The 23,290-nt window shown below is 44.0% G+C and overlaps 1 protein-coding gene across 1 annotated transcript; it reads right to left on the bottom strand.

Moving 5' to 3' along the window:
- Positions 1 to 2,307: 2,307 nt before the first annotated feature.
- On the bottom strand, positions 2,308 to 22,444 carry LOC125525732 (putative disease resistance RPP13-like protein 1). The gene is made up of 3 exons (XM_048690736.1): positions 21,978 to 22,444; positions 2,793 to 5,192; positions 2,308 to 2,685 (listed from the first exon to the last, which is right to left on the bottom strand). Exons 1-3 carry the CDS (start codon positions 22,380 to 22,382, stop codon positions 2,635 to 2,637), a joined length of 2,856 nt encoding a protein of 951 aa, XP_048546693.1. The 5' UTR covers positions 22,383 to 22,444; the 3' UTR covers positions 2,308 to 2,634.
- Positions 22,445 to 23,290: the final 846 nt, after the last annotated feature.

Raw genomic sequence — 23,290 nt, forward strand, 5'->3', positions numbered from 1 at the left:
GGAGTCCCGGATGTGATCACGGACATGACGAGGATTCTTGAAATGGTCTAGACATATAGATTGATATATTGGATGACTATATTCAGACACCGGATGAGTTCCGGGGGTCACCGGATAATTATCGGAGTGCCGGGGGGTTATCGGAACCCCCGGGGGAACTAATGGGCCAACATGGGCCTTGTGAGAGAGAGAGGAGGGGGCCTTAGGGCTGGCCGCGCCCCCTCCCCTTGAGGAGTCCGAATTGGACAAGGAGGGGGGGCGGCACCCCCTCTTTCCCTCCCTCTCTCCCTCTCCTTCCTTCCCTCTTCCCCTTCGTAGTTGGTCTAGGAAAGGAGGGAGTCCTACTCCTACTAGGAGGAGGATTCCTCCTCTCCTTGGGACGCCCAAGGGCCGGCCGGCCTCCCCCTTGCTCCTTTATATACGGGGGCAGGGGGCACCCTAGAACACACAACAGACATTTTCTTAGCCGTGTGCGGTGCCCCCCTCCACCATAATCCACCTCGGTAATATCGTTGTAGTGCTTAGGCGAAGCCCTGCACCGGTAGCTTCATCATCACCGTCATCACGCCATCGTGCTGACGAAGCTCTCCCTCGACACTCAGCTGGATCGAGAGTTCGTGGGACGTCACCGAGCCGAACGTGTGCAGATCGCGGAGGTGCCGTACTTTCGGTACTACGATCGGTCGATCGTGAAGACGTACGACTACATCAACCGCGTTGTCTAAACGCTTCCGCTTACAGTCTACGAGGGTACGTAGACAACACTCTCCCCTCTCGTTGCTATGCATCACCATGATCTTGTGTGTGCCCGCGCGGCGACCTCCACCTCCGGCGAACCACCCCCTCGTTCTCCCTTCACCCCTCGTCGCCACCGACCAGTGCAGCCGGGGCAAAGCCCTGCGCGGCGCTCGGCGGCGGGGCAGTTCTCTCCATCCGACGCCATCTTGCGGTGCTCGTGGGGAACCCCTCGCTGATCTGTGTTCGCCGGTGCCGCGGCTGGTGTGTGGCCTCTTCTGCCGCCTGAAGAAGCTCCTGGAGTACATGGTCCATAGTTGGAGTTTGTGATTGTCCCGTGCATGGCCTTGGTGCGGCAGGCGTCTCTCAGATCCAATTTGGACAGGGGCTACCTGCTGCGGCTGCTCGCCAACCAACTCCTCCTAGGTTGTGGAGTCCGGATGCATCACAAGGAAGCCTCATCCGACGATGGCAGCTATGCCCAGGTGTGTTGCAGCTGCTCCAGTGATGACGGCTTTCTCCACTGGTGGACTGCACCCGTGCCGGGGTTTCGACCCGCCTCCTTTATCATGGCGTGGTTGGTTTGGTCTGGATGCGCGTGAGTGATGACAGTGATCTGTCTTTCATGCTCTAGTTCCAGCAATACGGTTTTGGGTCGACAGGATTGGCCATGGCTCTCTTCGGCGAGGTGGTAGTCTGTGGTGGTTTGCTTCGCTGTCGGTGTAGGTCCTTGGTAACCTTCGGCTTGCGGTGGTGGCCTCGCAACAGATTGCGGTGACCATCCAAAGGTCATTGTGAGGGTTCCTCTCTTTAGACCTGATGGTTGACTTCGACAGGGAGAAGCAAACTATCAACGACGACTTGACGCAGAGGGATGATTGTGCAGTGGCGGCGGTCGTGCATCGCGCAAGCATGTAGCTGTTGGGATCGTGGAAAAGTGGTGGCGACGACACATGAGTGACTTTGATGGTTGTGCTACTTGAGCACATGCTCTCGAGCTCTGGGGTGAAAACCTAGGTGCAACCAAGTTGGTTATACCTGGCAATGACGATGTTTTTATGTCGTTACCTTGTTGAAGTCATTGCTCGGATATGCTTAGAGTGGTTCTTCAGGGTGAAAACCTAGATTCAGACTTTGGGTGGTTGGATCCGGTGACGACAACACTTGAGTGTTGCTCCCTTCCTGAAGGAGTTGCAGTTGAAGAACCTCATTTTCCATGTGATGTCATGAGATGGTCGGTGCGGATAAGGTCATTAATATAGTTTGCCAATTGCGGATCTGATCGCTTTGGGGTTTCTTTTTTTTCTTTTTTTTGTGGCCCATGCATAGCTTTGGTCTTAGATGACTTTGCTATTTGATGGCGAGTTTTTTGCGTGCGTGTGTTGGTGTTGGCTGTGTGCATCTTAACTATGCATTGTGTTTGTATCTTTTTGATGCTCCATTTTGAGCCAATAAAAGTTCACCCTTTGTCGAAAAAAAATAATCTTGCATGTTTGTAGGAATTTTTTTGAAATTACTACGTTCCCCAACACTATGAACCAATGGAAACAGATAGGATAGGAACAGCGTACATCATTCCTCAATGTTACAAACCATATATGAAACAAATAAATCCAGTGGTCATATTTCCACAGTATTACAAACTATAGGAAACAAATAATCCAGTGGTCAACGTTCCACATTATTACAAGTCATCGGAAGCAAATAAATCCACTGGCAATCACTCCACAACAATACAAGCCATAGGAATTGTCAGATAAATCCAGTGGTCACAATTCCACATTATTACAAGCCATTGGAAGATAAATAAATGCAGCATGGTCCGCAACGAGCATATAACGCCTAATGACAAGGCATGCGTAGGGCCAGAAATCACTACCGAGCCAATTTGGCAGCATATCACAACGATGGTGAATCTTCTACTTCATCTTCGTCTGTGTCGTGTTCTTCCTGGTATTTTCTAAGGTTAGCAAATGTATTACCAAACTTAAGCAACAATCATAACGACTATTAACTTGAAAGAATGAGGCATCAAAAAGATTTATAGATGTATATACCTGCGGCATGAATTCCGGTGTGCCAACATCAAGTATCGGCGGGTTCTCGAGATGCCGAAGCTTTTCCCAATTAGGATGACCTTCTAGTTTGCACGACTTCACGAACTCATTGTCGCTTCCCACCAATTTAAACTTCTTAAGAGAACTGGGAAGTTCTGGAAGAGATTCAAGACGCCAGCAATCAACAATCAGTAGGCTCTCGAGCCACCTGAGGTCCTTCACACTGGCTGGCAAGTGGTCCCAGTTGCAGCGTCCAATCATGAGCTTGCGAAGATTAATGAAAACCTCAAACAGTTGAGGAGCAGGTTCCAGCCAGCAGGAGTCCAGCGCTAGTGTCTTTAGGTACTTTGGGCCGCTGTTCTGCTCACTCAGCATCCAACTTGGGTAGCTCGGACCTTGGTAACCGATGATTTCCAGATTTTCAAGATGCTCGGGTGGGCAAAGAGCCTCAAGTACCTCTGCTTGAACTTGTGGTGTGCAGCTCGTATCATGGTCCCACTGCAGTACCAATTCTGTCAGTCCTTTCTTGTCAGCTAGCTTTGCTTCACACGCCTCCCTCTTGCTTTTAACATTTCCAAGATCACGGATACTCAGATAGCCCTGAAGCTTGTTTAGGTCTCTCAGCTGGCTCAACTCATACCCAACCTCCTTCCTTACTTCGAAATCTGCAAGTGTTCGTAATGACGTTAAACTACCAATGAACGCAGCCGCAAAGAAACTTACGCCGCTGACATGCCGCAAGTTGGTGAGGTTACTCAGATTTGTATCAGGGGAAATTTCTACAGCACATAAATGCAACATTAGCACCTGCAGATGGTAAAGTTTGCCTAATGTTTTTGGTAACGACAGGTTTTCTGTGGGGACCACTATTCTAAGATAGCGTAGATACTTTAACTGACCAATACTTCGTGGAATATCCAAATAAGAATCATCTAAATAATCATTATACCCAGCTTGTACAACAAGTACCCGTAATTTCTTCAGCTTCTCGAACACTTCCTCAAAAAAAATTGTGTTAACTAGTTCAGGCCTCTCCACATCAATAATGAGAGTGCATAGGTTCTCCAATTCAAAAATCTCCTTGGTTACCATTGCTGCATCTGCAACAAAAAGATGGCGAACATCACGCGGAACTTTTTTTGTCAAGCCATTCTCGATTCTGAAGCAATCATCCCCAGCCGCCTTTTCAGCTAAATCATGCATAAGATCATGAACTATATATTGATCATTCCCTCCGGGTTGCACAAATGAGGTTGCTAGTAACTTATGAAAGTAACCCCGACCAACAGCTTCCATGTCCTCCTCTGCATCAGTAGTCTGTATGAATCCCTCTGCCACCCACAAATTAATTAACTCATCTTGGAGCAAGCGACGCCTTCTAGGAAAAATACTACAGTAAGCAAAGCATCGCCTGACTTGCTCATCAAGATGCTGGTAACTCCACCACAGGGCCCCTGTAGTATCATTCAGAAGGTCCCGATGTTGAACTTCCCTCCAAAATTTAACATCATTTTGTCTGATACGTAGTTGTCCCCCCACTGTACTGGCTGCCAGTGGTAGTGCTTTCAGCTTCAGTGCAATTTTAGCTCCAATACTTCTGAGTTCTGCTTTATCTGGATCATCTGCATTTGGATCTTCAAGGGCATAATACATGAACAGGTTCAAGAAGACTTCGCCATCCAAGTCAGGTATAGCAAAAACATCACGGGCCACATCAGGACCTAGATCTGAAAATGCATCTTTATTGCGACTTGTCGCTAGGATCCTGCTTCCTTCCCCTCCAACCTTCAATGGAGAAAGTAACCTTGGTAGCTCCTTCGTATCGGCATCCTTATTGCACCAGATATCATCTAGTACCAAGAGAAATCGTTTGCCTTTTATTTTCTCCTTCAATTTGTCTTCCAGGACACCTAGGCTACTGTAACTGTATGCAGGTGGGTCATTGCTTTTGTCCATTGAAGCTACCTCAAGCATCTCCTTGAAAATGACACGCAAACTATAGTTCTGAGAAACATGAATCCACATAACAAGGTCGAAATAGTTCTCAGTTTTTTCATACTCACAAACATGTTGTGCGAGGGTTGTCTTTCCAGATCCTGGTATGCCATGAATACCAATTACAGAGAAACATTTGTTGTTCCCTGAGCTCAGATTGGCACCACGAAGCTTTTCACTAATCCTCTGACGATCCTCATCTCGTCCAGTTACCTTTGCTGTTGGAGCTGAAGTGGTGGGTGCATGTGTATTTTTGGCAGTAACAGTTTCACGCTTGCTTGACGGCTTTGCTAGTGCAATAATGTCTTGTGCTTTATTAATGTGTTTTTCTATCTTGTCCATATTACGCTTCAAACGACGATTAAGATCTCCGGTGAGAGTATAACTCGATTCAACAAAAATATCCTGCATAAGAAACCAACATTTGAAAATTCAAATGGCAAGTTCCAATACCAACATTTTTGGAACGTTGACAACCGCTCGGCACTGTAAATGAACGGGCTGGACATTCATGCATGCCTAATGCAAGTCTTTATTCACGTGGCTTGGTTGGAGCTCGGTGTAGTACACATTTATATCTATATCTATATCTATATGTATACCTAATTATATTATAAATTGCCCTCAAAAAAATCTATCTATCTATCTATCTATCTATCTATATCTATCTATCTATCTATCTATCTATCTATCTGTACCTCTGTACCTATACTAATTTTAGACTCCCTAGAAAATCCTACGTTAATCAGTAATTAGGAGCCGTTAATCTGGTGGGACCGAATTATTGTGGTGTAGATTGACTCACGTAATCCTATAGACTAACCGACGTAGTTGTGCCCAGTTCGGCCAAAAATAATAATGTCCAGGCCCACATATATTAGAAATAAAAGATGGAGGAGAAAGCCCACAATGCTTTCACGGTTGTGAAAATAGACGCCCAAGGAAGAGATATCCCTATAGTATCTACTATATGTATACTCCACATAAAAAAAACTATTCCACGTCCTTTCTCTTCTCGGTAATGAAAACAACAATGTGATGCAAAAAAAAAACAATGAAAGAATCTTACGCTATCAAAACTCTATTGTCTCTCTTCCTCCTCAAGAAAAACAAATCCATGTCTTTCTCATATTGGAGCAATCCAGATGGGATATGGATCCGATATGCCCAGGGAACGACAAGATCAAGTCATGGCCCTCACTATGCCGATCCCTAATCATGATGCCGCACCGCGCCTCAGATTTGTACTAAAGAAGGGGAGCTAAGGTATGCAACAGCAGGGACCTAGGAGGAGAAGGAGATGAAAGCGGTCTGTAGCTGAAAAAACCTGGTGCCGAGGAGGATCTCCAAATCAGGCATATCCAACCCCTTTCTACCAGCGCTGCCCACAAGTTCCCCTCTCCGCAGAGGTTGCAACAACACACAAGTCTGTTTGTTCTGCTGCAGTAACTCCATGGTTTTCCTCACTTAGATTGATCTAATCTCCTCTTTAATCAGTTAGAAAGTTGATTGGTTCTGCTATGCATGCCATGATTTTGCTACCTCGAGTTACTGCACCGGCAGAAAGTGCATACCGATTCACATACGTATCCAATTATTTCTAGGCACGATATTTATGCATCCTATCTAATGTGTTGTTTTTTTTCTTTTATGTTGTTTGTTATATTTCCAGTGAATATTTGGATCTTGGACCTAGAGAATATTGAGTTGGCTCATCCATGCACTCTAGGTAACTGCCTATGGTGCTGACAGCAGGCATCATGCAAGTCTGCAGTAATCTGGCCATTAACTTATATGTAATGTTTCAGTTATGCACAAAAAAGTTTGTTTTGGTCCATCATGGTATTGATTTTTATCAATCACAGGAGAGCTTAATATATATATTCTATACTACGAATATATCGTATCCAGAGACCACAACTTGGATATACTACTGCAGCATGTCTCGATCAATCTCCTACTCTATAATTGTTCGTAAGGCACTGCCTTATTTTTTTTGTATAGCACATGGAAGAGTCTTAGTTGGTGAAGCTATGGAGGTGTCCTTGGTTGGCAGAAACATTTTTGTAAGACAACGAGGCTTATGTTTATAATTAATGGAGAATAATGCCATTTGGTGATTCAATTCCAAATCTTCTCAAGTACGTGATACGTAATGCAGATCGAGTCGAAGTCGGAGCGCAACTAAGGTTGAAGCTGCTTGACTATTTCCAGCGGGCTTCTCTCCGACGATGGTTATGACTAGGGCTCCGCTTCCTTTTAAGGCTAGCGAACTACACACACAACTCCTCGACCTGTCTTCAGATTTAAGGCAAGCGCTTGGGTTCCTCCTTCTATTGCATAGTCACTAGATACATCCGACTGGGTTTTCTTTGATTGGATGATAGGTTTGTTTTCATCCCAATTCACCCTTAATCCCAATGGATGTGTCCGCCCAATCAAAAGGATCAAGATAGCTTTACAGAGATTAGTTAATTGGCCAGGTATGTATAAAAATGTGAATCTAAACAGGACGCACCTACATCGTCACACCAATATGTTGCACTGTACCACGGCCATGCCTAACATTTGCATGGCACATACATGGTTTGCATGGTGGATAAGAGATGCGCGTTAAGATGAGCAGCAGCATGTTTACACATTATCTTTGTCATTTAAATAACCATATTTGTTCTTTGAAGTTTCCGGTATAGCAGCATTTGTTTGCTGGTCTTTGTGAAGACGAGATAGGAAGATAAATGTTCTTGATCAATCAAATAAGGTCAAAACTGTAGTTTTTTTACCAGTATAACCTTATGAATTACTTTGACCAAAAGTCCTACAATCTCATTACTAATTAGGTGTGGACAAATATGTTTTCAATCCAGTGTGATCTGATATATTCAATTTAAGCGACAAAACCTTCCTATTTGGCTTTCCGTAAGGACTAAGTTCACAAGAATAGGAATGATTAGGAGTTGATACGGGGCTATAAATTTTTATTATACTCATAGTTGGTATCGAATCAGTTTATACAGTAGAAACTTGGACATTGCTAAGATTGATTAGCATGTAAAGTCGTAAACTACAGAAATAAGATTATTTGTCCATTAGTCAATAACGAATTTGATCATATTCTTCTGTTGAGATTATTAATATTCTAAAAGCATTCAGTAACAAGTCGAATCAGCTATAAGCCTCTTAGAAGGGTAGCCGCCTCTGCTTCCGCATTACATCTCCATGTACGTTTCTAATGTACATTGACATATATTTTGGTCCGCATTCAGATTGAAAATGGCATCATGATATATAGTTTGGATGTGCTAATATGTTCTCCTAAAAATATTCTCTAAGTAGATTATCCGTGATGTATATTTGGATGTGTAGGGCAATAGAGAAGGTTCTGTCACATTAACATTTATGCTTAGATGAATTATATGAACGCATATTTATTGGACACGGGCCCATAGGTAGGAGTGATTACAAACTCGCCAATAGGCATGAAATTCCATACTATCGCCATGCCAAATAAAAAATTTGAGCAGCTAAACTTTCTTAGAAATAAAATTCCATACTATCGCCATGAATCTTTCTCAGAAATTAAAAAACTACCTATGTTTTGTTTAGCTCGTGAAGCTAAGTTTAGTTTGAATTCTGCACCAACGAGATGTCACATGGTTTGAACTAATCATCATTGTTGTATGATCAAAAGCATTTAGTATTAGCCTTCAAGGCTTGATGTGTCATCAAGTTTTTTTACATGTAAAATGCATATATTCAGCTATTTGTTTTTGAATAGTGAAGTATTTCTCTCCCTAACATTTTGTGTTATCCACATGAATGGATCCGTTAAAAATATGACTACCGTTGAAGTTAGTGTCTACCTAGGTATCGGATATTTTTCTTCCCTTTGTTCATGTTCCTAAAGAGGTGAAGTAAAAGAAAGAGACTATGGTCAAAGGATAGAATGCATGGATTTTAAGAGGAAGACAAATAAGGTATAACAATGCTGATTTTAACCAGGAGCGAAAATGGTACATTCAAGAAAGTTGCATTCTTTATATCCATCATTGACATTCAAAATTATACAACCTGCTGTTGACTAAGTTAAGACACCAATAGAATGCATACTTTTATGATGGATCTGAATCCATTCCTATGGATATTAACACAAATACATACACAAATACATGTCATCCCTTATGTTGAATTTTTTTTCATGCACTAGATATGCTTGCCCGTGCGATTGCATGGGTTGGCGACTAGTTATATTATAATATATTAAAGGATGGAACATTTTATGGTTCTCCATCCGTCATCTTTTTATACCCGTTAATTTTGTGTTTCTCATAAAGATTGATGGCTAAGATTTCTTTCTGTTTTACATAAGTTTTTTAGAGAAAACGTTAGATCGCAGAAAAAAAATTACACATATTAGCATGTCCTGGGCTATCCGTATTATATAACAAAAAAAAGGTTTCACATTACGAAATTTGGAATCCCAATCTTCTTCGTTCCGGCTCACGCCGCTTCCACCACAGGAAACGTGACCGGAGCTGCCTCCGTCCGTAAAAAAAATTAACGCTACAATCCATAAATCATGCGAGGGAGTTTACTACCAAATCTGACGACCAACACGCATCTGATCCAATGGTCGTGGACTGGTCTGATAGGTGAGAAGCATCAGTAGTCTGATGCCTAGTAGTTCCCTTGATCAAATCTATCCCACACTAAGAAAACTTAGGCGACCACTACTGAGATAAAGGAAACGACGGTGCAATTGGGGACGCTGGCAGCGTGGGGCGGCTAAGATTTGTATTTTGGAGAGGTAATTGAAGGAAGGGACGACTAAGCCGGCGTTCCGCTCACCAGCAGCTGCAGACGCCATCGACAGAGGCTGAAGTCGGAGATCCGCAACTCAGCTCCATCTCATATTCCTCCTATATTTTCGAAGGGGACGATGATGGACGGAGGAGGAGGGAGGCGGAGGGGCGGTGCTTGGAGCCGGCCGGTGCCAGGCGACTCTCATAGGCGGTGCTGTCGGTGGCGGCACGGGCTTCGGGTGTCAGGATGTTGAGCGACGGTGGTGAGCGCTAGCAAGCTGGGTCCTTGCACGCCGTCGGGATCGCGCTGCTGGAGGTGGCTGTCGTCGTGGCCTGGACAGGCTGGCCAGCGGCTGTCAGAGCACCACATCCTCGAGCTCGATGGACTCCCCAGCCACCGGCTGGCCGAGGTCCTCGCCATGGCCCTCGAGCGCCGCAGCTATTGCTGGATCCGAGCATGCAAGGGTACGCCCTGGGTCCATCCGCCATCACCGAGACATACTCCGCCACACCGTCTCTCTTGTGGCTCTGGGCATAGTTGGCGGGAACGGGGAACGATACAGCAACCCTCGATCCAGGATCGTCGACACGGATCAAGGGTCGGGGTCGACAACTTGACATGCGGGACGATGTGAGACGATGTGCGGGATGCGACCCCGGACTAGGCACTAGCGAACCTGAAACACTCATGTAGATCCAAGTTCCTAGAAACGGAAGAATTGATCCCTTCCTGGAGATGTTAACTCAGGGGGAGTCCATGGAGTCTGCCTTCCTCCTGCGCGTGAATGTGGTGCCCGGCGGCCTGCAGGCCTGCCTCCCGTTGTCGTTGTGTCGCATGATGCTGGTGGCCCGGCGGTCCGGCGAGCGACCGCGGGCGGCGACTACGCTCGTTACGGTTACGGACGTGACCCCGAAGTGCTGAACCGGCATCTCTCTTTGGTCAATGTTGCCTCCGAGCTCCTGTGAACTTTCTGAAAGTTTTTGGCCCAATGAAAGATGGCATGTGTATGACTAACGTCGATAAAAGGGCTGATCCGCTGTAGTACCTACTCCCTCCATCACGGTTTAGAAGGCACAGTTAAATTTGCGTGCGTTTCCTCAATAGACAAGGTTTAGGGCGCATTGCATTTATTTCTAATAGCTAATTAGTACTCTAATATACTATTTTTATATGCATGCGTAGTGTGAATGCTATTTTTTAGCCCATCTCATAACCAATAGATAATTACCTAGGTCCCAGAGAATTTTCAAGCGCGCCTTCTAAACCGTGACGGAGGTAGTACTATAATTAAGCCATGTAATTAGCGATATGCTTTGTCTGTACAATGGAATCAATCAATTGTGTTCTTATTTGACTCTCGCAGTGACTTGGCTAACTTCAAAATATGAATTGGCAAGGGTCGCGTTCGATCCGCCCCATCACCGGAAGGGCAGCACTGTCTTGTTTTTTTTTTCACATCTGGGAAGCAGCAGGCGCGGGATCCGCGCGGTTGCCGTGTTCTGCTGAGTCGTCGATGTAAGTCTCCAGTGCGTGTGCGGTCTGGTGCTTGTGTTGTGCGGTGTTCACCAGCGACGGTTGTATGGCCATGGAGCAGTACGAGAGTGCCATCTCCTTGAATGTCAACAGCAAAACGAGGAAGATGGTGTTTTCTCCTTCAAAGTGTGTCCTTATTCTGAATCGAGGCCATCTAACTAGGGGAGTCGATTCGCTGACCATGCCACTGCCGCCGACCACTTGCTCATGTCAGTCTAGCGGTGCAGTCTGTGTTCTTTTCATCTCTGATGCAGCTATTAGTTGTAGTCTTGCAGAGTTGCCCATCATTGTTTTCAGGTAAGCAGGGATCTTGCTCCTTCCCATATTAGATTTTGAAGTATTTTACTTCTATTGTATATACAGGCATACTGCCTTGATTAAGGTAGCCACCACCATTTGGCCAGCTGTCTCTATATTGGCACATGGATGGACAGTTTATATGATGCATGCAAATCTCCAATCATTTATACATATTGCGCACCTGATTGAGAAATACTGCCTTATTTTTCATTCTCTTGCTGGCCTTTACACATTACTTTGCCGTTTTAAAGCTACATATGCTTTTCTCTGTGCAGACCATAAAGGGTTGCATCTCAAGACAAGCAATGGCATGCTTTCATTAAACTGAAAAACTTAATTTCTTGATGAACACATTTGTTGGCTGAATTGGTTCTTGTGGATACTATAAGTACTACTCCTTTGTTACAACTACCAAGGAGAAATAAGTCCGTTGAATGTTGTTATTACTTGCCTTGGTATGTGTTATTGTGCGGCTATTTTTTGTTAATTTCTAGAGAGGCAAAGATAATATATTTTTGTTTGATTTAACCTATGACGAGTTTTCAATATAATTCTAAATCATGTAAGTATTGCATTTGCTTGCCATTGGCTTCATGTGTTTTCCCTTTTGCTTTTTCTATAACAAGTGCACAGTGAGTTTCTATAGAATGGCAAAAGAATTTGAGTATGTGAGGATGAGGATTTCTGAATGCATATTGCCCCCCCCCCCCTTCTCTCTCTCTCTTTGTTGTGTTGCATGATCTGCTAAATCTTATCATGATCTGCCGAGATGACAATTGCCATTGTATATTGGTGTGTGGTAGCAGTAGTGCATCCCTTTAATGGCTCTCCAAGAGCTGTTGTGCTTTACAGTTCAACCGGCTTGATTTGGTGTGGTAGCAGTAGTGCATCCCTTTAACGGCTCTCCAAGATTTGTGCTTTACAGTTCAGCCGGCTTGATTTGGTGTGATAGCAGTAGTGCATCCACCGATCTGGTTGGTCCTTGGTAATTGGAATTAGGGCTGCAAATGAGTCGAGCTCGAGCGAGTTGGAGTTGGCTCAGCTCAACTCATATGAAAATTCGAGCGAGCTCAAACTTAGTGAAGCTCATGATCGAGCTGCAGAACATGACTCGTGCTCAGCTTGTAACGATCTCGAGTCGATCTCGAGCTAGTTTCGAGCTAAATGAGATGGTAAAAATTATAAATCTATGGATGAAAAACAAAAAAAATAAGGTGAATATGCTGGGAACCTTTGCCAAAAATATAGGATATTTAACACATAGTCGACCACGTGCCATAATTAGGCCTAAATCTTCTCTACACTTAATTAAGTTTCTATGTTCATTGCTAAATAAAATGGAAAAAAATTATGGACAACATATATGGTAATAAATTATTTTATTTTCATTTAATATATGACATGATCATTTAACATAATGATATTATGTCGAGCTATCGAGCTAAAATCGAGCGAGCCAACATTTGCTCAAGATCGGCTCGTTTCTCGGTCGAGCTATATAAAGTGTTCAAACTCAGCTTGTTTTGTTTTAGAGCCGATCTCGAGTCGAGTCAAAAAACGAGTCGATTTCGAGCGGCTCACGAGCCTCGAGCATTTCTTGCAGCCCTAATTGGAATGCACGGTGTTCCAGTCAAAAAAGGCAGTAGTGCATCCCTTTAACGGCTCTCCAAGAGTTGTTGTGACGGCCATCAAGATCCTCAACATAGAGCAGTTGGAGCCCATCGCCTTCGGTTTGACCATGTTCGAATATTTTATGATCATGTGAACATCATGTCCTATTTTTATCTCCCATTGCAACGCACGGGCATGTTTACTAGTGAAACTAAAAGACGGTGTGCACTCTAGGTCTAGGACGATGCTAACAATGAAGTTGGAGCAGGTACAGTGACCCGAATAACAATGACCGTCTCTCTGAGGACGAGGTAAACATTGCTTTCACTATTAGTCTGTCCCTTGGTTATTCAGTGTTCAGAGAGTACTGCTATGGTGGATGGTTTGCAGGATGCTTTAGCTCGCGAGAAGGATATTAATCACTAAGGGGTGCAAAGTTCTAGACAAGGTCAGTGCCCATCTCCAACTTAGTCATGTGTACAGAAGTTTCCTTTTAGTTTGTTGTGATTAAGCTATTATATATACTATTGAAAGAATGATGTAGGTATGTAAAATTCAAAAAAAATGTAGGTATGTTTCTATAGTATGAATGCGTCATAAGATTGTTTCCTGATGTTGTTTGTGTATGGCCTTTTGATGCGACATCAATTCGGTTCAATTCAAAGTGTTCCTTACAAAACTGTTGTAAGCCGTGTTGTGGCAAGCGGTCTGACTTAATCTTAAAGACAACTTCTGTATATGGTTTTGTTCTGTATAATAGACTAATACAGTATGAGTTGTCTTATTTTATACATTTTAAAATAGTTTCTGCCCCAAAATTTTAATGATTTACACTAATTTCTAAACATTATTCAAGTAGCCTAGCTAAGCCAGAAATCAAAGATGAATTCTCCTGTGGGTTTTTCTTTACCTTGTTGTGTTAGCTTACCTCACTTTTTCATATCCTATCCTATATATATTATACCTAAAAGGGGCTATTGCTTCTGACGGAACGTCACGAAAATTGCCCCCTAAAGTTGTAACATATTACCCACCAATGCCACTATAGGTTATAAAAAATGTTCACATAGGGAAATTCCCCGCCTTGGCCGGCCCATGCTGTAGGGACCTCCAATATTGCGTTCTGTGCGCTAAGAGGACACATTGTGCTCATTTGGGCCGACCCATGTCCAAGTTGCCAGTTTTCTCAATTTCGTTCTATTATTTTTTTTCTTTTTCGTTTTCCGTTTTTCTACTTTAAATAATTTGGGATTTCAAAATAGTTCAATTTTTTTAAAAAAATTAGAATTTCAAAATAAAATGTTTAATAAATTATAAAATGTTTGTGGATTCAAAAAATATTCACAATTTGGTAAAAAAAGTTTACTTATTAAAAAAATTCGAAATTTTGAAAACAAATGTTTGGGAAATTGGAAAATGTTTATGATTTTTCTAAAATTCATGTATTAAGAAATGTTAACGAAATTGAATAAGATTTCGCCAATTCAAAAAATGTTCATGAACGGAGAAATATACTGAAAATGTAAAAACTGTTCGTGACTTACAAAATAGTTTATTCACTCTAAAATGTTCGCTGATTCAAAAAATGATCAGGCATTTCAAAAAATTTCACTAAATCAAAAAAATGTTCGTGAATTTCAAAATTTCTTCCACCAATTTAGAAAAAGTTTACCGATTCTAGAAATGTTCGCCAATTCAAGAAAATTGTTTAAAATTACAATTCTAAAAAAAGTTTTAAAATAGTTTAATATTTTCATTAATTGAAAAAATATTGTTGATTTTAGAAAATGTTCAAAATTTGTAAAAATGTTCATGAATTTGAAAAATATTCACCATTTTGAATATGTGCACGAGTTTTAAAAAATGTTTATGATTTCAAAAATTGTTCATGATTTCATGAAATTGAGAGTGATACTGTATCTCGGTGCTGTAGCAAAATGTGGAATGCTCACGTAAATTATCAGTGCTTTTAAGTAGGGAAATATTGAGCACTAAACTTTCTATTATACAAAAAGGCAAAAGCTAATTTGTTTACCACGGAATTGCAATGTTCAAGAAAGTGTTTTTAGCGGTGCTTAATCGTGCTTAAGCGTTTAGCGCCAACTAAACGCTTCACTTCTGTCCTAAGCGATGGTTTTAGCGTTGAGCTTTTTCAGCGGTGATTTAGCGTTAGGAGCTAGCTAAGCGTGCACTGTGCGCGCTTGATCGATGGAATAGTGATGGGATCGCTCGAGTGGGAGTATGAAAATGGTTGGGCGGGAGGGCCACAAGGGGTATTAAGGGCTTGGGCTAAAATTGGTCTGTTCGGCTAGGGTTACAAGGTTAGAAGCGGGGGAACAAAAAGAGTTTTGCGGCGGCGGCTACTTTGCATCCTGCGGTGACTTCGTGGCGTTCTTCCACCTTCTCGGCAGTCTACTAGATCTGGAAGCCGACATCTCCTCCTCCTCCTCCTCCGGGACGTCCCCTCCTACTAGTTTAGGTGAGGATCTCCTCCTCTTCTCCTGTGTTCCATAGATCCTCCTCTCATCTGTAATCTTTTCTATTTTTCTTCAGATCTCATCCATAGGTTGACATGCAACACTGCAACATCAGTTTGCTTTGTTGTTCTTGTTCATTTCTTTGTTTCATTTATTGGTCCTCGGTTAATTTCAACAACAGGTAGCAATAGTTTAGCGTCCATTGGTGATTGGATAGTATGGAGTCAGGAGGAGGAGATGATGCTAGTTTCATAGCAACGACGGCAGAAGAGAGAAAAGATTCTCAAGAGGAATTTTGATGATATGGGTTGGGTTTATGGTCAGCTGGTTGATCCTAACAACCTTCAAAGAGTGAGTTGCAATTTCTGCAGTCAGATTTTCACGGGAGGTATTTACCGGCTAAAGTAACACATTGTGGCAAACTGAAACGCGATGAGGTCTTGCCTACGATGCCCACAAGAAGCTAAAAAGCTTTTGAAGAAAAGGCATCAAAGAAGCAAAATAAATATGAGCATGAGGAGCTTGTGAGAGATGCTGTTGTGATTGATGCATCATCCACTCCTCAAGGTCAAGCTCGAGATGGACGAACTCAGTTCTATTGGTAGCTCACAAACTCATGTGTTAGGTCCTATAGATATAGATGAGTGGACACGTACCATTGACCCCAAGTTAACCGGAGAAGCAAGACTCAAGAAAATGAAGATTAACAAGGCAACATGGGAGGAGATCACTTTGAGCACATGAGTACATTGCAAGATGGGTGTATATGCACGGTAAGAGCTTGTTGCCCTGTTTTTGAATTGTAGATTGTTTGTTGCCCTCCTATGCTAAGATGTGTCTCTCTTATATGCAAATGCATCGATACCATTCAATGCAATTGACCATGATGAGTTTAAGCAGATGGTTCAGGCCATTGGTCAATTTGGAAAACATCTAGATCCACCTAGACAATACGATCTCCGGGAGACTTTGCTGAAGTCTGAATATGCAAGAACCAAGAGTGAACTCAAGGACAGAGAGGTTGAGAAGGCTAAGCATGGTTGCTCTCTCATGACAGATACTTGGACTAACATGAAGAGGAGCTGAATTATGAATCTGGTCACACATTGAAACTGAAGAGGCCGAAGATATTTTGGAGCATTAGGTGCTGAACATGTGGTGCAGGTTATGACTGACAATGTTTCAAACAACATGGGAGCTAACGATCTCTTGAAACTGAAGAGGCCGAAGATATTTTGGAGCTTGTGCATGACTCACACTGTCAATTTGATGATCCATGGGTTAGCAGCTTAGCTAAGTTCAAGAAGATAATTGACCACCAAGGCTTTCACAATATTTTTGTATGGGCACCATGTAACGCCCCGAGACCGTTGCGCCAGGTGTCTTCCAGTTATTCGTTGTCGTTGCCGTGTCATTCGCTTGCGTGTTGCATCTTTCCATGTCATCATGTGCATTGCATCATCATGTTTTCAAAACTTGCATTAGCCCGGGTTCTCCCAGTTCCGTCCGTTGTCCGTTCTGAGCCCAGACACACTTGCACGCGCCCGCGGCATGTCCGAAATAGTATTTTATAAGTGGCCGGAAAATGTTCTCGGAATGGGATGAGAGTTGACGTGTGGTCTTTTTATAGTGTAGATAGACCGCCTGTCAAGTTTCATCGCATTCGGAGTTCGTTTGACGCCCAAACAATTAACTATAGCGGCAGTATAGCCAGTCTAACGCCGGACGTTTTCGGTCTTCGAAAACAGTTGCCGGGCTGCACTCCTCTCCTCTCATCTCAGCCCAACCTCTCTTCACAGCCCACTAGCCCACCTATCTAACCCGCCTCCGCTCCGGGTCGTCCGATCGAGATCGAACGGCTCCGGAACGGACTAAAATCTCCCTAACCTAGCCCCCTTGTCTATATATAGACCTTCCCCTTCCATTTTTGGAACCCTAAACCCCCTCCACCTACTTCTAGCCTTCCCCTCGGGATCCCCGCAGCCGCCAGCCACCCTCTCCTCAAATTCTGCCGCCGGCCACCTCGTCCCTGCCACTTGGCGCGTGGCCATTGGCTGCGCCGCCCGTGGCCAGTGGCAAGCCGCCACGTCGCCTTCCCGCGCCCCACTTCGTCGTGGCCCGCCCGAGCCGGATCTGGGCCCGTCTGCCTCAGCCCCCGGTGCCCTGTCTTCCTCCCCACGGTCAGGGAGCCCGAGCTCCCTCTGCGCCGACCTGCCGCCACCTCGCCAAACCCCGATGGCCACCGGGAGCTACGCCGGCGACCGCCACCCCTGCATCAGGCTAGCCCCGCCGCCCCGCCTCTCTGCTTCCTTCTCCTTCGGCCTTCCTCTCTAAACTCTCCCTCTCGCGCGCGCAGGAGAGATCACCGTCACTGGAGTCGCCCATTCCATCGTCGTCGAGGACGTTGCCGGCCTCCTCGCCCTGAAACGTCGTCAGATCCGGGACCCCCTCGCCAGGATCTGCTCGTTCCCGACCTCGCCGACCGCGCCCGTCATCGTTTCCCCGTGCGCCGCGCTCGCCGGAGTTCGGCCGCCGCCGCCGGGGTTCTTCGCTGACCGCGCCTGCGTCGACCGCACGCACCTGGGCCGCCTCCTCTTCCTTCGTTGACCGTGGCCACCTCCCCATGGGCCGATACCCAGCGCAGGGCCCGGCCTGTGCCAAGTCGGCCTACTGCACCCGCTCCGTCCGCACCAGGCCGGATCTGCCAACCGGCCCAAGGCCCGCTGTGAGCAGATCCCCCAGTCCCTCCTCTCTGTTCAGCCCAGCAGTGCACCAGATTCAGCCCGTTGATGTTTTTTTCAGGATCTGTGAATTTGTCTATTTATCCTGAGACTGCAGTTTTACAGAAAAAACCCTCATGTTCATGCATATAATAACTCACAATTCGTGCATCGGTTTAAAATGAATTATATATGAAACTTGCTCAGAATTTTGTCTAGTTTAATAATATGTCATTTTCACCCATGTTTAAAATGTCTAAAATTATGTTTGTTTAAATTTGCTCCTAGCCATGCTAAAATGATTTAATTCATAACTATTCAACCGTAGCTCCGAATTAAATAATCTTTATATGTAAATGGGGTAGAATTTTGCCTAGTTTAACATGGTGGCTTTACGTTGCATGTTTAGCAACTCTAAAATTGTGTTTAGGGCATATCAGTACCAAATCTATAATATGCATATGGGGATTTACCGGAATTGTTGTTCGTTGCTTCCGGCCTCATTTAACCTTGCCTAGATTAGATAGTTTTATTATGCTTCACCCTCTTGCCATGTTTAACAACATTTAATATTGTTGGGTACATAAACAAGTTCGAACCAAATAAGTCATGTGGTGTTTTGGCAAGTGCTCCACTTAATTTGTAGGTTTGCTTGTGCACTTTGCCATGCCATGCCTCATTAAACCGGACATGCATCATAATTGTTTGTGCATCATGCCATGTTGATGTGTTGATTGTTTACTATGTTGTTTGCTTCTTTCCGGTGTTGCTTCTTCGGGTTGGTTCCGATAACGTCGTGTTTGTGAGGAACCGTTCGTCTACGTCCATTTGTCTTCTTCATGGACTCGTTCTTCTTCCTTGCGGGATTTCAGGCAAGATGATCATACCCTCGAAATCACTTCTATCTTTGCTTTGCTAGATGCTCACTCTTTTGCTATGCCTATGCTGCGATACCTACCACTTGTTTATCATGCCTCCTAAATTGTTGAACCAAGCCTCTAACCCACCTTGTCCTAGCAAACCGTTGATTGGCTATGTTACCGCTTTGCTCAGCCCCTCTTATAGCGTTGTTAGTTGCAGGTGAAGATTGAAGTATGTTCCTTGTTGGAACATGGAGTTGTTGTTCCTTGTTGGAACATGTTTACTTGTTGGGATATCACAATATATCTTATTTAATTAATGCATCTATATACTTGGTAAAGGGTGGAAGGCTCGGCCTTATGCCTGGTGTTTTGTTCCACTCTTGCCGCCCTAGTTTCCGCCATATCGGTGTTATGTTCCCGGATTTTGCGTTCCTTACGCGGTTGGGTAATAATGGGAACCCCTTGACAGTTCACCTTAAGTAAAGCTCCTCCAGCAATGCCCAACCTTGGTTTTACCATTTGCCTCACCACCACCTACTTTTCCCTTGGGAGTCGCTCTCTCGAGGGTCATCATTATTTTAACCCCCCCCCCCCGGGCCAGTGCTCCTCTGAGTGTTGGTCCGACCGAGTAGACTGCGGGGCCACCTCGGGGCAACTTGAGGGTTGGTTTTACTCGTAGGATGTCTCATCTGAGTGTGCCCTGAGAAAGAGATATGTGCAGCTCCTATCGGGATTTGTCGGCACATTCCGGCGGTGTTGCTGGTTTAGTTTTACCCTGTCGAAATGTCTTGTTGTACCGGGATACCGAGTCTGACCGGAATGTCTCGGGAGGAGGTCTATTCCTTCGTTGACCGTGAGAGCTTGTGATGGGCTAAGTTGGGACACCCCTGCAGGGATTTGAACTTTCAAAAGCCGTGCCAGCGGTTATGGGCAGATGGGAATTTGTTAATGTCCGGTTGTAGAAAATCTAAAGTTGACCTTAATTAAAATGAATCAACCGCGTGTGTAACCGTGATGGTCTCTTTCCGGCAGGGTCCGGGAAGTGAACACGGTTGTTGGAGTTATGCTTGGCGTAGGTTGCTATAGGATCACTTCTTGATCATACTTTTATCGACCGTGCTTTGCCTTCTCTTCTCGCTCTCATTTGCGTATGTTAGCCACCATATATGCTAGTCGCTTGCTGCAGCTCCACCTCATACCTTTTACCTTACCCATAAGCTTAAATAGTCTTGATCGCGAGGGTGCGAGATTGCTGAGTCCCCGTGGCTCACAGATACTTCCAAAACCAGTTTGCAGGTGCCGATGAGTCCGTGCAGATAACGCAACCAAGCTCCAGGAGGAGCTCGATGAAGATCTTGTCCTTTGTGTTGTTTCTTTCTAGTTGATCAGTAGTGGAGCCCAGTTGGGGTCGATCGGGGACCTTTGTCGCATTTGGGGTTCTTCTTTTATTTTGGTTCCGTAGTCGGACCTTGATTGTATCTGGTTGATGTAATGCTTTATTCATGTATTTGTGTGAAGTGGCGATTGTAAGCCAACTATGTATCTCTTTCCCTTATGTATTACATGGGTTGTGTGAAGATTACCTCACTTGCGACATATGCCTTCAATGCGATTATGTCTCTAAGTCGTGCCTCGACACGTGGGAGCTATAGTCGCATCGAGGGTGTTACACACCATGAAACCTTAGAGTGCATGAGATCCTTCACCAAGAAGAGAGAAATCATAAGGCCGGGAGTGACCAAATTTGCTTCCCAATTCCTCGCTTCGCAAAGCCTTGTGGACAAGGATGATTCACTAAGGAAGATGGTATCCTCTAAGTGGGACAAGGTCAAGGATGTGCACTCAAAGAATGGCAAGGATGCTACAGCCACAATTCTCAACAAGCCCTTCTGGAAGGGTGTGAATGTTTGCATTAAGGTATTCGAGTTGTTGGTTAAGGTCCTCCGGTTGGTTGATGGTGAGGCACTACCCTCAATGGGCTCTGTGTATGGAGAGATAGTGAAGGCAAAGAAAGAAAACAAAGAGGGTTTTGGTAACGTCGAGGCACGCTACAAAGATGTTTTAGCTATAGTTGACAAGAAGATGAAAGATAGGCTAGATGCCCCACTACAGTTGACTACATATTTGCTAAATCCACATTTCAGCTATACAGAGGACAGTATATTTGATTTTGTTGACATCAATACAACCTTCTATTATGCAAGACAAAGTTGTGAACTATGAAATAGGTAAGTTCCAAAGCAGAGCTGCATCATTTGGAAAGAAGCTTGCTAGGATTTGTCAAAACTTTGACTACAATCCTGGTTAGTCATTACTTGTAAAACTTTCACTTGGTTACATTTTTTTTCCAGTACTCAAGTTCCCATAGTACTCCCTCCATTTCTTTTTAGTTTGCATATAACTTTTGTCTGAAGTCAAAGTATCTTTATTTTGACCAAACTTATAGAAAAAAGTATCTACAATTACAAGGCCAAAAGAATATCTTTAGATTCATTATGGAATGTAGTTTCATATTATGTATAATTGGTATTGTAGAAGTTGATTTTTTATATGGGGAGTAAAAAGGAACGGAGGGAGTATTATTTAGTTCCTGAGTATGAAAAATTGTACAAGCACACTGGCTTGGTGGAGAATGTATGGAGGTGAGACACAAGGGCTTAAGCCTCCATTGCTCTAAATTGTACAAGCACATAACAAACTTAGACATTTATATGTCTAATTCATGTTAAGAATGTTATTTTTCCGCAAGGAATTTATTTAATTCCACCTTTGAATTAACTTTGGCAAATTCCTTCTTTATATATAAAAAATATGCAGACATGCCATAAAGATGATCCGTTCTACAAAAATACATGGGGGGAACTAAGGGTAGCAAGAAAGGACCTGGTTTGAGGAGCTAGCTTCAGCTTCGGAAGCCGTTCTGGGCCTTTTCTTCTCTCTCTTTTGTTGGAGAATTTTCTGGTTGTGCAGCTTCTTGTGGTGACGAATATACTCCAGATCATCGAGGATATATTCCATGTCATGGAAAGCGGATTTGAGCTCCCTCACGATCTCCTCAAGGAGTTTCCTATGACGGATGTTCTCTACTGCTTCCATGGTAAGCGCCAGTCGAGGGAGAACATCGGTCAACAGGCGATGAAGCGTCTCTTCTTTGTCGAATTTGCAGTAGGACAAGGCTTTGTCCAGAAGCTTGGAGATGATAGGGGACATGATCCATTTGTGACAGATATGCCCCATGCAACTCCTTGAAGCGCCATCGAGGCTTTTCAGAGGTAGAAGAGAAGACATGGAAGAATTAGGCCATTCTGCTATGAGAACCAACCCAGGAGCTGGTATTCAGAGTTGGCCAGTCATAACAGGTACCGTGCAATAATTAGCTTAAACCATAAGCTATGGCTAATAGATGTGGGAACTCACCAACCCCCGCAGGACGAAGTCAGTCAAATTAAGTAAAAGGAAATAACTTGACATATATAAAAAGAGCCAACGGAGAGAGATGTTTGGACTAACACACTTGTTTGTTTCAGAACAGTCGAACTGGTGCGTAGTAATTTACGGGGCTATAGACAGTACACATGGCTTTAATTTTGTTCGTAGCAGGAAATTTCCAATCATGTTCCTGCAAGTTCCCACACATCACACAGAACATAAACACCTACCTGCTACCGTCTTGTTTAGTTGCCGTGGATAACCCGTATTCCTCGCTGAGCTATATAATTATGCAGAGCTAGTATATACAACCAATTTGAAAACAAAATTAAGGAAAATGACTCTTGAACTAATCTGCCTACGTCTTGCTCCAACTGCTAGAAAAATAATGGCCAGCTACCGCATCTTGTTTGGTGAAATTTTGGAGTTATCTCTCAAACCTAGAAACATCGCAGAAAGATAACGCACATAAAAAACAATCAGAGATCTAAAAATCTCCACCGAGGATGATCCTAAGCTTAACGGAATTAAGTTTTTGAGAGATAACAGCTTGGTGCTAGTTTGTAGCTTACTGACCTGCCCGAACCTATGTGACGGTGGCTGGAAGCTTTTCAGTTTTCACTTCCGGCTGCTTGAAACGAGCAGTGCCTGCTTCCTGCAGCTAGCATGCCAATTCGTGCTGGAATTTAGTCCATTTTGGGGGCAGTCCAATAACTATTTCAGAAATTTCTAATAAATCCTAAAGGCCCACTTAGCCCATTCGTGCA

Source organism: Triticum urartu, chromosome 7 (genome assembly GCF_003073215.2).
Source record: "Triticum urartu cultivar G1812 chromosome 7, Tu2.1, whole genome shotgun sequence".
Taxonomy (NCBI): Eukaryota; Viridiplantae; Streptophyta; class Magnoliopsida; order Poales; family Poaceae; genus Triticum; species Triticum urartu.